Source organism: Neoarius graeffei, chromosome 20 (assembly GCF_027579695.1).
Source record: "Neoarius graeffei isolate fNeoGra1 chromosome 20, fNeoGra1.pri, whole genome shotgun sequence".
Lineage (NCBI taxonomy): Eukaryota > Metazoa > Chordata > Actinopteri > Siluriformes > Ariidae > Neoarius > Neoarius graeffei.
This window is the reverse complement of record NC_083588.1, coordinates 64829203-64846262: the sequence shown is the minus strand read 5'-3', so window position 1 is coordinate 64846262 and position 17060 is coordinate 64829203. Positions and strand designations below refer to the sequence as shown.

Below are 17060 nucleotides of genomic sequence, written 5' to 3'. Positions count from 1 at the left end.
AACCGTGCAAAGCTCTCGCAGCCTGCTGGCGCTTCCGCAGGTGACGTCACGAATCTGGCTTCAGACTCCCTTGGGATTTTTCCAGATGCCTTTTGTTATTTTATTTTTTTCTGCTCCATAAAGAGATGCTTTGTAATTATAATTATGAAATTCATAGAGCAAGACAGTCTTTCTTCTCCAACATCATCAGCAGGAATATGAACAATGCCCGTGTGCTATTTTCAACAGTAGAGAAGCTAACTAATCCCCCACCACAATTAGCACCTGAACTTCTCTCAGTTAATAAATGCAATCAGTTTGCATCTTTTTTCAAAGGTAAAATTGATAAAATATGGCAGAATATTCCTCATAATATATCTCAGTTGCAAAAAATTGAAAAACTGCAATCACCAATGACACAGATAGATAACTTCAACACAATGTCAGAATTTTGTTTAATTGATTATGAGACTCTTGAAAAAACTGTACAAAATCTCAGTTCCTCAACATCTGAATTGGACATTCTGCCCACCAACTTTTTTAAGTCTATTCTTCATCTTATAATTACAGATGTGCTTCAAATTATAAATACATCCCTGGAGACTGGCGTTGTTCCTGTGTCCCTAAAAAAAGCCATTGTGAAGCCCCTTCTTAAAAAAAATAATCTGGATCCTTCAGTATTAAATAACTACAGGCCAATATCAAATCTACCATTCATCGGGAAAATCCTTGAAAAAATTGTCTTCAATCAATTAACTGCCTTCTTGATATCAAACAGCCGTTTTGATAATTTTCAGTCAGGATTTCGTGCCAATCATAGCACTGAAACAGTGCTGATTAAAGTTATAAATGACATACGTCTTAATACTGATGCAGGCAAAACATCGGTCCTGGTATTACTGGACCTCAGTGCAGCTTTTGATACTGTTGATCACAACATACCGCTATATCGACTTGAACACTGGGTTGGATTGACTGGTAAAGTTATCAATTGGTTAAATTCATACTTAAAAGATAGAAGCTTCTTTGTTACCCTGGGAAAATGTTCCTCAACGTCAATGTCCTTGACCTGTGGTGTCCCCCAGGGGTCGATTCTTGGACCATTACTTTTCAACCTTTATATGCTCCCACTTGGGCAAATTATCAATAAAAATTCAATTTTATATCACTGCTATGCAGATGACACCCAAATTAATTTTGCTCCATCACCTAATGATTATGCCCCCCTTGAATGTCTCTACCAGTGTATCGATCAAATCAACAACTGGATGTCACAAAATTTTCTTCAGCTGAACACAGATAAAACAGAAGTAATTCTATTTGGGGAAAAAAGATGAAAGACTCAGGATTACCACTATTCTTGACACAAAAGGGATTAAAACTAAAGAAATGGTTAAAAATCTTGGTGTTTTCATTGACAGCGAGCTAAACTTTGACAGTCACATGAAAGCAATCACTAAATCGGCATTTTATCACCTAAAAAACATTTCCAAACTAAGAGGACTTGTGTCAAAAAACGATCTGGAAAAACTAATACATGCCTTCATCTCTAGTAGGGTTGATTACTGCAATGGCCTTTTCACAGGCCTGCCAAAAAAGACCATCAAACGACTTCAGCTGGTTCAAAATGCAGCGGCGAGGGTTCTCACACGAACAAAAAGAACAGAGCACATTACTCCAATTCTAAGGTCCCTTCACTGGCTTCCAGTAAGCTACAGAATTGACTTTAAAGTATTGCTGCTGGTGTACAAATCTCTAAATGGTACAGGGCCCAATTACCTCTCTGATATGTTGCAGCGGCCTAACCCAATCAGATCTACCAGATCAAAACAGAAAAATTTACTATTAAAACCAGTTGTTAAAACAAAGTGTGGTGAAGCAGCTTTTAGCTACTATGCAGTACAGCTATGGAACCAACTGCCAGAGGACATTAAAAATGCTCCTGCTGTTGGCAGCTTCAAATCTAGGTTAAAGACCAAGCTGTTCTCAGATGCTTTCTGTTAAATAATTAATATTGTCTTCTTTACATTTTTTATAATCTTTACTTTCTCTGCATGTTTTAAATTTACTTTAACATTATTCTATTTTATTCTTTATTCTATTCTGCTGGTTTCTTTTTTCTCCTCCTATTTGAACTACTACTTCATTTTATTATTTTATTTCTACTATTGTTTAATTCTTATTATTTTCTTTTAATTCTTTTAATTCTTTTAATTAATTGTTTTAGAATAAAAATAAAATTATTTTATGTAATTTTATTTCTCTATTGTTTACTGTTTTTGTTTTTACTTCTGTAAAGCACATTGAACTGCCATTGTGTATGAAATGTGCTATAGAAATAAACTTGCCTTGCCTTGCCTTCTGCTGTAGACAGATGGCCTTGTGCAAAATTACCCTTCTGGATGAGTGTGTAAAGGGACATACTTTCATATAAAAAAACACAAAATTGGTCCAGGATTTGCACTTTAAGCTTCTGAGATGACACTGTGTGTGTGTCTGTGTGTGTGTGTGTGTGTGTGTGTGTGTGTGTGTGTGTGTTATGCCACTCACCATCACTCTTCTTAGGCTCCACCTTCTTCATCTTCTTCAGTCTCTTCAGCATTCCCCTCAGGTCGGTGATCCCGTACTGGAATGCAATCTTCTCATAGTCGCAGGGCTTTGCTTTCTTTAAGATTTCCCACACATCCACTTCCTCCTCAACCTCCTCCTTCTGCTTCCGCTCTCTAACAAACAAACAAGCAAACACGTTTACATATGAATTCTTCTGCATAACCTTTTCATGTTTCATCTGGAATATTCAGTATCTTTAGTTTTATCTGTTTAAGGAACAGACTGAGGATTTAGTGAGGAGTCCTGACCTTTTTTTAAGTAGAGCACTGAAATCCAGATCTCCAGCATCTTCTCCTGCGTCTCCTCTGGAGATAGAACATAAATATACATGCAGAAATGATACAGCAGAATGGCGTATACGGGATAATTTCAGCATTAATCTGATTGCAATAATCCCAATTATTAGTGTTATCATGGCTATGCTACTCCCGCATTTATGGTAATTTTCCTATTTCATGTGTTTACTGTAGAGTGCTACTCCAGAATTTATGGTAATTTTCCCATTTATTTCTACAGAAGATGTTAGGGAAAGATTATTAAAAGGTACACTACTGTTAGCTTGGTGTAAATATGACACTTAAGACACCATGACTGTGTGAGTGGAAATTAACATGATCACAGTGAACAGACAAAAGGAACTTTTAATTATTACATGTGCTTTTACTGAAGATGGTGAAACACAGACAGAAACACACACAGACTCACGATCGTTTGAAAGCCTCAAGAATGTTGGTTTGCTGAACCTCTTGTGCAGCTGAAGGACAAAATAAAGCAAACATCATGATGACGGAATTGAGCACAGTGAAACTGATCACAGTGAGATGGACCGAGTTTCTCTAATTAATGAAGCTGTTCTTTTATACCTTCAACAGTGAGCTCAAAAGTGCAGCTGTCACACTTGTCCTTGGATGTGACCTCACAGCGATAACCTCCTGCATCTCCCTCAACCACTTTCACGATGGTCATCTCATAAGTGTATATCTATGAAAAACACAGAATGTGAAAGCATTTCTTTTTTCACTGTGAGCATTTTATCTGAATGAGAGTGCATTTTACATGCATGGTACAGAAAAAGATTTCATGTGGCTGTGAATGTGAGAGTATTTTATGTGAATACGAGAGAATTTTATGTGAAAGCGAGAGAATTGTACATGAATGCGAGAGAATTTTATGTGACTATGAGAGTATTTTGTGAATGCGAGAGTATTTTATGTGAATATGAGAGTATTTTGTGAATGTGAGAGTATTTTATGTGAATGAGAGTATTTTACGTAAATGTGAGAGTATTTTGTGAATACGAGAGTATTTTATGTGAATGCAAGAGAATTTTATGTGAATTCAAGAGAATTTTGTGAATGTGAGAGAATTTTATGTGAATGTGAGAGAATTTTATATGAATGCAAGAGAATTTTATGTGAGTGCAAGAGAAATTTATATGAATGCAAGAGTATTTTATGTGAATGCGAGAGAATTTTGTGAATGTGAGAGAATTTTATGTGAATGTGAGAGAATTGTATATAAATGTGAGAGAATTTTATGTGAATGCAAGAGAATTTTGTGAATGTGAGAGAATTTTATGTGAGTGCAAGAGAAATTTATATGAATGCAAGAGTATTTTATGTGAATGCGAGAGAATTTTGTGAATGTGAGAGAATTTTATGTGAATGTGAGAGAATTGTATATAAATGTGAGAGAATTTTATGTGAATGCAAGAGAATTTTGTGAATGTGAGAGAATTTTATGTGAATGTGAGAGAATTTTATGTGAGTGCAAGAGAATTTTATATGAATGCAAGAGTATTTTATGTAAATGCGAGAGAATTTTGTGAATGTGAGAGAATTGTATATAAATGTGAGAGAATTTTATGTGAATGCAAGAGAATTTTGTGAATGTGAGAGAATTTTATGTGAATGTGAGAGAATTTTATATGAATGCAAGAGAATTTTATATGAGTGCCAGAAAATTTTATATGAATGCAAGTGTATTTTATGTAAATGCGAGATAATTTTGTGAATGTGAGAGAATTGTATATAAATGTGAGAATTTTATGTGAATGTGAGAGAATTTTATATGAATGCAAAAGAATTTTATGTGAGTGCAAGAGAATTTTATATTAATGCAAGAGTATTTTATGTGAATGCGAGAGAATTTTGTGAATGTGAGACAATTTTATGTGAATGTGAGAGAATTGTATATAAATGCGAGAGAATTTTATGTGAGTGCAAAAGAATTTCATATGAATGCGAGAGAACTGTATATTAATGCAAGAGTATTTTATGTGAATGCAAGAGAATTTTGTGAATGCGAGAGAATTGTATATGAATGTGAGAGAATTTTATTTGAATGCAAGAGAATTGTATATTAATGCAAGAGTATTTTATGTGAATGAGAGAGAATTTTATGTGAATGCGAGAGAATTTTGTGAATGTGAGAGAATTTTATGTGAATGTGAAAACACATGAATGTGAGAAAATTTTATGTGTATGCAAACATATTTTGTGTACGGTAGAGCATTTTAAGTGAATGTCAGAATAGTTTATGTGAACGCAAAACATCTTATGTAATATTTTCTATTAATATGTGAGAATCTTATGATTAGATTAGATTAGATTAGATTAGATTAGATTAGATTAGATTAGATTAGATTAGATTAGATTAGATAGAACTTTATTGATCCCTTTGGGCAGGTTCCCTCAGGGAAATTAAAATTCCAGCAGCATCATTACAGATAAACAGTGAATAGAAAATAGAGAAAACTTCTAGATAAATTAAATTAAGTATTTACATATATGGGCGGCACGGTGGTGTAGTGGTTAGCGCTGTCGCCTCACAGCGAGAAGGTCTGGGTTCGAGCCCCGGGGCCGGCGAGGGCCTTTCTGTGCGGAGTTTGCATGTTCTCCCCGTGTCCGCGTGGGTTTCCTCCGGGTGCTCCGGTTTCCCCCACAGTCCAAAGACATGCAGGTTAGGTTAACTGGTGACTCTAAATTGAGCGTAGGTGTGAATGTGAGTGTGAATGGTTGTCTGTGTCTATGTGTCAGCCCTGTGATGACCTGGCGACTTGTCCAGGGTGTACCCCGCCTTTCGCCCGTAGTCAGCTGGGATAGGATCCAGCTTGCCTGCGACCCTGTAGAACAGGATAAAGCGGCTAGAGATAATGAGATGAGATGAGATTTACATATACAAATATAAAAAAGAATAAGATGTGGCGGAAAAAAAGTCCAGCAGGAGAGGTATTGCACATTATATTGCGAAGGTTATGTGAGGATTTTGTGTGAATGCAAGGGCATTTTGTCAGTTTGAGACAACAGTGTATACCTCAGAACATTTTCTGTGGATTTTAGGAAAATCTCTGCATATTAAAGAGAATTTGATTTGTATGCGAGAGGACTTACAGAAAGTCTATATTTTTGTTTTTCACAGGTTCCAACACACCTGAACCAGGTATTTAGTGGTACAAAGTGCAACACACAGGGTTCTTTCACAAGTGTGTTGGAGAACACTGTGTTCTGTGAATCTATAAGGGGATTCTGGGTGCAAGTGAGAGCATTTTAGAGGCGTCATAACCTCAAAAAACCTCCACATGTAGCCTACAGTCACACCAACTCAAACATACACACACACACACACACACACACACACACCTTGGTGTTCCTGTCATAGGTTTCTTTAAACTGCAGGTGTTTTCCAGCTTTGCTGCCCAGGTCCAACCACTTCCCTTTCAGCCACTTCAACATCGGCTTCCTCAGAAGATTGGACGAGTCCACCTTGGCTACGAACGTTATGTTTTTCCCTGTAGCCGATAACGAAGCATTTTAAAGTTAAACATTGTTCAAAACAATCACTTGCTATAATAACAATCTTTACAATGTCGATGACCTCTGACCTTTGGTTGTTGTGGCACTCTGGGGCTTCTCCACAATGAGGCCAGATACTTCTGACATCTGTCGCTCCTCCCCTGGCGTGTGCTCTGAAGGTGTGACAGAGAGAAGTCAGACGCATGAGAGTGAAATCAGCCAATCACGGAGCTTTAAATTTATGGGCAGAACAGAGCGCCTGGAGAGACGATGCTTTCCTGTCAGATATACAACCTCCTGTACTTCCTGTAGGAACCATTTTAGAGCAAACAGAGTCATGTTTCAGCTAGGCATATCCAATATTACACTTAACACCACAGCACTGTTGGATTCTGGATTCTGATTGGTCAGGAGGTGTTGATTAATTCTCTAACAGCAGCTCTGTTATAAGTAGTGCAGCTACAAGTTGCAGGTTTATTTCTAAGTAACGTGTCGTCCTGATACTTATATAAACATCACATAAATGGTTTAAAAAACAAGGGATAGCTGTAACTTTAAATTTTCTTTATTATTATCTTCAAGAGAGAGGAAAAAAGAGACGCTGGTGATGGAACGACTGTTTCTAGCTGCTATACTGTAAGTAAGAGCAGGGATGAACTTTAAATGTAACTATAAATGGATAAAAAATATTTGATGTGACGTTGTGGGCGGCACGGTACTGTAGTGGTTAGCGCTGTCGCCTCACAGCAAGAAGGTCCGGGTTCGAGCCCCGTGGCCGGCGAGGGCCTTTCTGTGCGGAGTTTGCATGTTCTCCCCGTGTCCGCGTGGGTTTCCTCCGGGTGCTCCGGTTTCCCCCACAGTCCAAAGACATGCAGGTTAGGTTAACTGGTGACTCTAAATTGAGCGTAGGTGTGAATGTGAGTGTGAATGGTTGTCTGTGTCTATGTGTCAGCCCTGTGATGACCTGGCGACTTGTCCAGGGTGAACCCCGCCTTTCACCCGTAGTCAGCTGGGATAGGCTCCAGCTTGCCTGCGACCCTGTAGAACAGGATAAAGCGGCTAGAGATAATGAGATGAGATGATGTGACGTTCTTTAATAATTAATAAAAAACACTGGGAAAAATGGTTGTAGTTCACTGTGGTATAAAAGGAATAAAACACTAAAGGATGTGCAGTTATTGGGAAATAATCAACTTCCAGGTGGCAACTGTAGCTCCTTTTCATCGCACCATCCTGTCGTTGATTACTTTCCTGTACCATACACACTGTTGTATTTCATTTCTTCTGGATATGCCTAACTAAAGATATGACTGACGCACATCCTGTTCTATATATATATATACACACAATAGAAAATAAAGCAGATTTTTTTTTACAACAGCTACATTTTCACTGAAGACCTTGTAGTCTGTTATATATATATATATATATATATATATATATATATATATATATATATATATATATATATATATATACCAATCAGCCATAACATTAAAACCACTGACAGGTGAAGAAGTGAATAACGTTGATTATCTCCTGTCAAGGGGTGGGAAATATTAGACAGCAATAGAACAGTCAGTTCTTAAAGTTAATGTGTTGGAAGCAGGAAAAATAGCCTCAGTGAGTTTGGAGCTCATACGGGCCACTGCTGTTGTGTGTGAGCTTAAAATCCGATCATTCCTGTAGGAGGAGTAGTGATTTTTGTGAAATTGCACGTGACCCCTCTGTAGTCTCATCCATGGCAGGTGGTGCCACCTGGTGTACAATTCTTGTTGGAATATGTCTTTAGAGTCTTCTGGGTGAGTTTCAGTGAAAACGTCCCAGCAGTTTACAAAAGAGTAGCGTTTAATATGACAAGTCACTCAAAAATTTCAGACACCCATAAAATCATAAATATGACAAGTGGTGCCACCATCTTGACAACTTTTGTGCACACCCACCTGGGGAACATTGTACATGAGTTTGACTGAAATGCGATCAATCTTGTAGGAGGAGCAGCGATTTTTGTAAATTGTGGATGAACGATGGTGATGGACAACGACGGACGGATGGACGATACATGATCACATAAGCTCATCTGGCCTGGCCTACAGCTGGATGAGCTAAAAATGGGCGAGTGTAAGGATCTGAGTGACTTTGACAAGAGCCAAACTGTGACGGCGAGATGACTGGGTCTGAGCATCTCCAAAATGGTACATCTTAATAGAATAGAATGGAATAGAATGCCTTTATTGTCACTATACACATGTACAATGAGATTAAAAGCAACCCCAATCACAGTGCAAACAGCATAAACATATGCAATATAAACACAGAACAAAGAAAATAACGAGGAAAAAAAATCTTGTGGGGTGTTCCCAGTATGCAGTGGTTGGTACCAAACAAAAGTGGCCCAAGGATCCAAAGGACAACTGGTGAACTGGCAACAGGGTCATGGGTATCGAAGGCTCATTGATTCGCATGGGGCATGAAGGCTAGTCCATATGGTCCAATCCCACAGAAGAGCTACTGTATCACAAACTGCTGAAAAAGTTAATGCTGGCTAAAACAGAAAGATGTCGGTGTTCATTTTTTCAGCAGTTTGTGATACAGTAGCTGTTCTGTGGGATTGGACCATATGGGCTAGCCTTCGTGCCCCATGCAAATCAATGAGCCTTCGACACCCATGACCCTGTCACCGGTTCACCAGTTGTCCTTTGGATCCTTGGACCACTTTTGTTCTGTACTAACCACTGCATACCGGGAACACCCCATAAGATGGGCCATTTTGGAGATGCTCAGACCCAGTCACCTCACCATCACAATTTGTCAAAGTCGCTCAGATCCTTACACTCGCCCATTTTTCCTGCTTCCAACACATCAACTTCAAGAACTGACTGTTCTCTTTCTTGCTGCTGAATAAACTCCACCCCTCGACAGGTGCCACTGTAATGAGGTAATCAGTGTTATTCACTTCCTCACCTGTCAGTGGGTTTAACATTACTGCTGATCAGTGTATATTTATAACAACATGGAACAATGTATGAAAAGTGAGTTAGAAAGTGGTTGCTTTCTTTTTCCGTAGGTTCTGCCATAGGATGTGAAAGACACTCATTATTTCCAGTCAATTAATAATTATGATGATCAAAAATTTTCCCATGTATGTGTCATAGACAAATACATGCTAAAGGGATTTGTGTGTCTTACCATCCTCTGGCAACTCTGCATCAAGGAGTGAGAGAGAGAGAGAGAGAGAGAGAGAGAGAGAGAGAGAGAGAGGGGAATATATTAGCAAGTATGAAGTGAGTCAAAGATAGTAGAGCCTTTTGAACATATGACCTTCTAGAATTACATTTACACACACTTACACTCAAACCCATGTCTCCTGTCCTATTAAGATTGCAGAATGAAGACTTATCACCTGGTTTTTCTTTTTTTTTTATACCACAGATTGTTGGTGGACGTTGGCATTATCAGTGTGTATCCATACAGACAGGCAAGGTAACATGAAAATCAGCGTATTTTCCCATGATTGCTATCCCTAGTTGTAACCACCCCCCACTCATCCCCACCCCACCCAGAAAACTGTCTGTGAAGGTTCTCAGGCATCCAGGTCATAGTAAACCGTAGGTGCAAAAGAAGGCAACTGGACTTGCTTGAAATTCTTGAAGACCTTTCACCTCTCATCCCAAAGGCTTCTTCAGTTCTGTCTGACTAGTGGGGAGTTCCAGGTATTTATCCTCTAGTGGATCGAAAGCAACCCTAAGGTGAGTCATTGACGTCATATGGGTCATTGAGTCATCCTGTAGGTGTAGGTCACTGGGGGCCGGGTGTGACTGGTGTTAGCAGCCTAGAGTGTCATTCAGGTAACCTAGTTGTTACACAAACCTTTCTCATGCACGACTCTGATATATACATACTGCATGGAAATCAAGTATATATCACTTCTTCTTTTTAAAAAAATATTAGCCAATGCAAAAAAATTTTTCCAGCCATTTTATTTTTTTCACTGATAAACAGTTTGGTGTTTTAAAACACCACCAATCTTCCAAAATCCATGTCAAACCCAAGGAAGCTCAGCACTTCCACCAATTTCACAAAAGTGACCAGGTGGAAGGGTGTGATGACTTCGCAGCCCAACTCAACGTTCAACGTAACAATGTAACGTAACACGATTGTAGATGCTCAGATTCCGACATCGACTGTATAAAAAATGGACAGCGCTTTCCAGTTGTGTCCCGTTTTATAGAAGTGAAGCCAAAATCCTGCCACCATGTTGTGGAATTTGCAACCGAAAGGCAAAGTGAGGTACATCCTGATCCTTTAGTAGCCCCGCCCCCTTCCATCACGATGCAGAATGTGTTCATGGTGGGAATCAATCTTATCTATCCAGAGAGCTTAAACCGTTTCAGCTGGAGATATTTCATTAATACAGATGTGTCTAATCACTGAGGACACTAATCACTTGGACATGAACTGGACCTTCGCTGACAAATTCACCGCGGTTTCAGGAAGAGCAGCTGGTTTAGAGTAAACCGCAGTCACAGTGCACAAGGAGTTAATGACTTATTATTTAGGATATGTACTTATAAACTCTATCCTGATATTATTGGTAGTGTGTGTGTTCACTGAGGAACAAATTTTGTGTAAAATTCGATAGCTGGCTCGCTCAATGTTGTTAATACTGAAATAATATTGCTATCATACTGGCATGATGGTATGTATTAGCACAATTAAGCTAGTGTGATTAAACTAACCTTCTTCCTGTTAAACCTCACAATGTTTAAAAAACATCTTTAATAGAAATGGCTAACAGTGAGTATTCGTGAAGTTGGCTGGATGGCTACAGCCCAGGAAAGCTGACCCGAGTGCATCCACGGCTTCGTATTTTATCGTATGATAATGTTTTAAAAATGAACTAAAAATAAATACATGTGCAGATATCAGCATTGAGAAAACCACCTGTTTGATTTAGTCATGTAGATAGAAAGACAGTCTAGATGAGAAAAGTGACATGGACCAAAAAAAAAAAGGCTATTTGTCATTGAAACTCACGTGGATGGGCGGAGCTAAAAATTGTACTGCAACCAGCCAGCAGGGGCACTAGACCTGTGGCGGCATCACTTTTTTTTAAAGACGATGCGCTGTCTGTTTTTTATACAGTGTGTTGCACGCTCACAGTAATGCGTATGCGTGTCGAGCATGCTCATAATAATGAGCTGTTGCATGCTAACACTCACAATTTACCGCACGCTCATTCTGGTGAGCGGCTGATCAGCAAACATGAAACCTAAACACGCGCACGCACATACAGAGATAGAAACACAAAGTGAGCTGGGTGGATCGTTTCGTTTTCCTTACCGTCCCCCCATCCTTCATCCTCTTCTGCATGAGAAGAATCAACAAGCAGTCAGAAAGGGTTAATATGCGCAAAAGAAACAGTTACATCTTCATCACATGCCCTAACCTTCACTTTAACTACTCACCAGAACCAAAACAAAACCTCTTTTAGTTTAGAAAAAGCAGTTTTCTTTGTGGGGACCAACCAAATGTCCCCACAAGGTTCAAGCTGTCAGATATTCCTATCTTTATGGGGACAGTTCGTCTTCAACAAGACACACACACACACACTATCCTGTCACTTGTTGTACCATTTATTACACAAAAAAGACTTTTATAACATTGTATCATAAAAATAGCTGAATATTCAGGACTAATATAATCATAATTAGAATAAACACACTGGTCATTTGTATAGGTAATCGTATGGGGCCGAGTAAAATTAAGGATTAATTTCATGAGTGATTTCGAAGTTTTGCGACTCGGGCAATTTCAAAACTTTGAAATCACGAGTAAAATTGATCCCTAATTTTACGAGGAACCATACGATTACTTGTTTATAGTATATCAGGCCAAATTCATACTTTGGAACCCATTCAAGCTCACAACATTTGTCGTTCACATTTTCTGAACCAATCAGGGCGCGAGACTATCTTGCACGTTTGAATCAGTTTCTAAAGTGTTCCTTGTTTTCGCAAATCTCTCGCTTTTCCCTCGAGGACTTTTCGTAATTCTTGAAAAATAACATCTTTCAGGATTGATCTCGGATATTTCTCTTGTCTCAGATGCCGATCCAATGCTGCCTGCATTACTTTAAGAAAGTCTGGTTCGTAGTTTTCCCCATTTTCTTTCCTCACGTCTGCATAAAACTGCGATAGCAGCTTGTCTAACTCGCAGCATTCATACGCCACTAGAGAGTAATTTATTTGTCTTTCTGCAGCCCATTTCTTAAACACGGAAAGCCAAAAATTTGTACTTTTTTGGTATTTTCATTTTCGCTTGCAGCTTTCAATTGGTTTATCATTTCTTTGTCAAATATAGCGAAACGCGGCATTGCTGAGTCAGCAGAGTCAGCCATTTTGTTGACAAAATTTGCTAATTTTTTTAACCGTAACCAAGCAACGAACTAGCCAGTAGCATTTCAGAAATACGGCCCCGTGTTAAGGAAAAAAAGCCCTTTTTGATTGACCAGTCAGAATTGAGTAATTTGGCCCTATGTATTATAACATCAGAAACATGCTGGCCACGCCCACAAATATCAACCTATGAGCAACCCGACAGGAGTTTATTAGAGTGAAGGTAGGCTGAGTGTGTGAGGTGTGTAATGTCACGTTTGATTTGCAACCATAAAAATAAATTATTTGTGCATGATTTATCCATTTCATTGTTGTTGTTGTTGTTTTTTTCTTTTACACTTCATGCAAAATTGGTTTTCTAAGTGAGTTAGGTTTTTTTTTTAATAAATAAATCCAGGAGGGGCGTCACGGTGGTGTAGTGGTTAGCGCTGTGGCCTCACAGCAAGAAGGTCTGGGTTCGAGCCCCGGGGCCAGCGAGGGCCTTTCTGTGCGGAGTTTGCATGTTCTCCCCGTGTCTGCGTGGGTTTCCTCCGGGTGCTCCGGTTTCCCCCACAGTCCAAAGACATGCAGGTTAGGTTAACTGGTGACTCTAAATTGAGCGTAGGTGTGAATGTGAGTGTGAATGGTTGTCTGTGTCTATGTGTCAGCCCTGTGATGACCTGGCGACTTGTCCAGGGTGAACCCCGCCTTTCACCCGTAGTCAGCTGGGATAGGATCCAGCTCGCCTGCGACCCTGTAGAACAGGATAAAGTGGCTACAGATAATGAGATGAGATGAGATGAGAAATCCAGGAAGTAGATTTTTGTCACATTAGTGGTGTCTCTGTTAGCATTGCTCATTGTTGTTGTTGTTGTTGTTGTTGTCGTCAGTGCAGTAGGAACATGATGAAACTCACCAGCAGTGGGAGCTGCTTTCTCTTTCTTAGGATCTGAAAAAAATATAGTAACAAATCCGTAATTAGCAAATGAGACAAGGCTTTTTTAAAATAAAGATCAAAATCTAAAACTTAAACAGAAGGTAAAATGACAATTTCTTTCTTTTTTTTTAATGTTATATACTTTGTAAACCGACCGTTGGTGTTATTAAGGTGCTAGATATGTTAAACATCGAAATAAACAAATTGAATAATATTTTTGCAGAAATTAGGACTGGAATTTAAAATAAACCTTGCAGTATATCGCAGGGAATATAGCATAAAATAAACATATATTTCATATGAGACAAGGTTCAAAGTTTTATTAAACATACAGCAAGGTTTGAAAATGGAAATGTGATTTTTTTTTTTTTAATGCTGATGGAGTTCAGAGAACCCTCCCAATGGGCGTGGTCTAATATTGTAATGAGCAAGCTGGATTGACAGTCTTCTGTCTGCGAAGCCGATAATGCAATTAAACATAATGGTGATAATAAGTGACGAGAACCACAGAGCAATTAATGATAAATTGGCACAGTGGCTAGGCTCCCTAGGTTAGCTTTCATTTCACTTTCACCTGATAGGTAGCTTTTAATCACGAGGTTGCTTCGAGTCTAAATATGAACTCTTAGTTATGAATAAAAATCTGTGTGGGCGGGATTAAAAACATCAGCCTTATGTTATAATTGGTGACAGTAAAGCTTATACAATCATTACCTAAGTTTAACTCCCACTTTACATCAAACTCATGCCTGCAGATTGTGATCACATGACCGTCATGAGTCTTATATCAAGTGTGAAATTGCACAACAAGGAAGTAACTGGATACAATTACACAAAGGTTTCAGGAAGAAGAACATAATTGTATAAAAACACACACACACACACACAAGACATCTATCTCAAAACATACGAAAAACAAGTGACAAGAACACGCCTCGAGCAAGAACATGGACAGTTTTAGCCTCATTGGTGTTTTATTGGCATCTGGATTTCATCGTATTGTTACACCGATAGATCGTCACACCTCTAGAGCTGTGGAATCATTTCACTTCAAGTTCTTTCACAGACCAAAAAGCATTCAGTGACCCACAAAATTCCAAACCAGGAACAAATCATACTCCACTTATCACTCCTCATGCTGCCAGGACACAAGACACATCCCTTGGCCTCAGTCCCCTGTGGGGTCAGGTTGCAGGATCCACCCTGAGGGTTTGAAGGACATACTGAAGGGTCAACAGCTCTATTTTGGACAAGGTTTGGCTTTCACGGTGAGATTCTAATAACTGGTGCTGTGTTTGGTTCTCATTAGGGTTTGGTGTTTGTCCAGCCGTAAAAGGATCTCATCAAGCAGCCAAGAAGTCCACTTGGAGACACAAGCTGGAGCAGACTGCCAAATACAATCCAATCTAATCCACTGACAGGTGTAGCAAGAACCCAATGAGACATGCCATCGCAATTATAATTATAAGTGCAATACGCATTAACAGATCTCCATCGCAGGAACCTTTGTAGGAACTCATGAACTGTTAGATTGTTTGGACCAAGAAAGGCTGAACAGATTTCAGTTTCTTTGCTGCAGTTCCATAAAATGTTAGTCGCACTCTCTAGAGTAGGCAAATGCGTAATCTAAAACCATCGAGTTCTTTGGTTTGTCCTTCCACAGGAACTCTGAAAGGTTCCTTATATAACATATGTCCTGTCTGAACTGATACTTGCATCATTAGTTTTTCTTTCACTAATCAGACACAAGGTATGCCACCACTCTTGCCAGAGCAGTTGCGGGTTGGGTGCCTTGCTCAAGGGCACTTTAGCCAGTCCTGCTAGTCCAGGGAATCAAACAAGCAACCTGTTTGTCCCAAAGCTGTTTCTCTAACCATTGCATGGCTTCCCCTATATATATTATATATAACACCTCCTCCAGAGAGGTTTCACTTTCATAAAAACGTCCATGAAGAAGCTCTTTAAACATGAAAATTATATAATAAACATGAACCATTCAAAGACCAGTTCAGGAACCATTTTCACAGCAGAACAGGAAGTATGTACAGTATACAGGGTGGAGCTTGCTGTTCTGAACATCACTGATTGAGCAAATAAAAATTTTGCAGATTCAAAGAATGGCTATACTTTTTCGAGGTTTAAAAAAAACCAGGGTGTTTTTTTTTGTTTTTTTGTCTAAGGCTACAGTTGCATTCCAGCTTATAAAGCTTTGTGATGGCTTTCAGTGAAAATGAGGCATTTTAGTGGTGATGGTTCCCCGAACTTCAGGAAGTATTCACCGCTGAGTTTAGCAATAAAAACATTGCCACCAAATTTCACATGAATACCTTGGGGCTGAATTACATTACTATGACTTTTGGTGTTGATCTGGATCACTGAACCAGAATGATCCATGAAAATGGGCTTTTTCCCTCACTAAGCGTCATTCTCTATCTCTTACTGTTCCGGATCTATAGAGCACGGTTACCAGACACCCCGGTTTGTAACAGCAAGTGCAAATCACTGTGACTTTAGTCAGTCTCTATTGAGTTAAATGGTCTTTTGCTTTTGTGTGTCACTTGACAGCAAAGAAAACAGTACGATATTTCCTTGTTCAGTCCATGTTTGACTTCCTTGACTGAACGTGAGTGCTTGTGCTCTGAAAATCAACTTAAGTGCTGCATAACCCGACTCTGAATGTGCCGTACATACAGTAAATATCGCTGAAATGTGGATGTACAAGTAGATAAAATTAGAGGTGTGGTTTGAAGAGTCGGGGTGAGTTGGATGAGCAGCAGGAGAAACCTCAGAAGAACAGATTGAATAAGATTCGATAAAAGGTTTTGCCAGATTATTTGCTTATTAGAAATGTCCGAAAGTGGATTGTTTTGTATTTTTCCAGCATTGAGCACAACAGCACCACCCACAGGACATAATAATAATAATAATTTAAAAAACCACAGAGAATGACATAAAAAGCAAGAAGGAAAAAAAAGACGCTGGGGTTGATTTCTATGTCCCTCAGACTGTCGATTCATGGAGCCAATCAGTGACACTCGTGGTAGTCATGTGATTACAGAGACTGACACGCCCCCTTAATCTGGGCTCCATGTCAACAGAAAGATTTACTTTAACTTTTCTGCTTTGGATTCATAGAAAACAGATCAGTTACAGATTACAGAAATACTTTTATTTTGGTATCAATCATTTCATCATTCGTACTGTGCCGTCGATGAGAGCTCGTGATTTTAGGCGTGACTCAAATTTAATCGTTTTCTCATCACCACAAGCCGTCACTACTGAGTCGTCTCATCTCATCTCATTATCTGTAGCCGCTTTATCCTGTTCTACAGGGTCGCAGGCGAGCTGGAGCCTATCCCAGCT

The 17060-nt window shown here is 39.1% G+C and overlaps 1 protein-coding gene across 1 annotated transcript in view; it reads right to left on the bottom strand.

Moving 5' to 3' along the window:
* The window catches only part of mybpc2a (myosin binding protein Ca), a 77135-nt gene that overhangs the window by 43965 nt on the left and 16110 nt on the right, over window positions 1-17060 (bottom strand). The window contains exons 2-8 of the mRNA XM_060902458.1: window positions 9573-9587; window positions 6473-6556; window positions 6231-6379; window positions 3453-3570; window positions 3295-3343; window positions 2838-2894; window positions 2530-2702 (exon numbers count right to left, since the gene is read on the bottom strand). Coding sequence (XP_060758441.1) covers window positions 2530-2702; window positions 2838-2894; window positions 3295-3343; window positions 3453-3570; window positions 6231-6379; window positions 6473-6556; window positions 9573-9587 — 645 coding nt within the window. The remainder of the gene's footprint in view (window positions 1-2529; window positions 2703-2837; window positions 2895-3294; window positions 3344-3452; window positions 3571-6230; window positions 6380-6472; window positions 6557-9572; window positions 9588-17060) is intronic.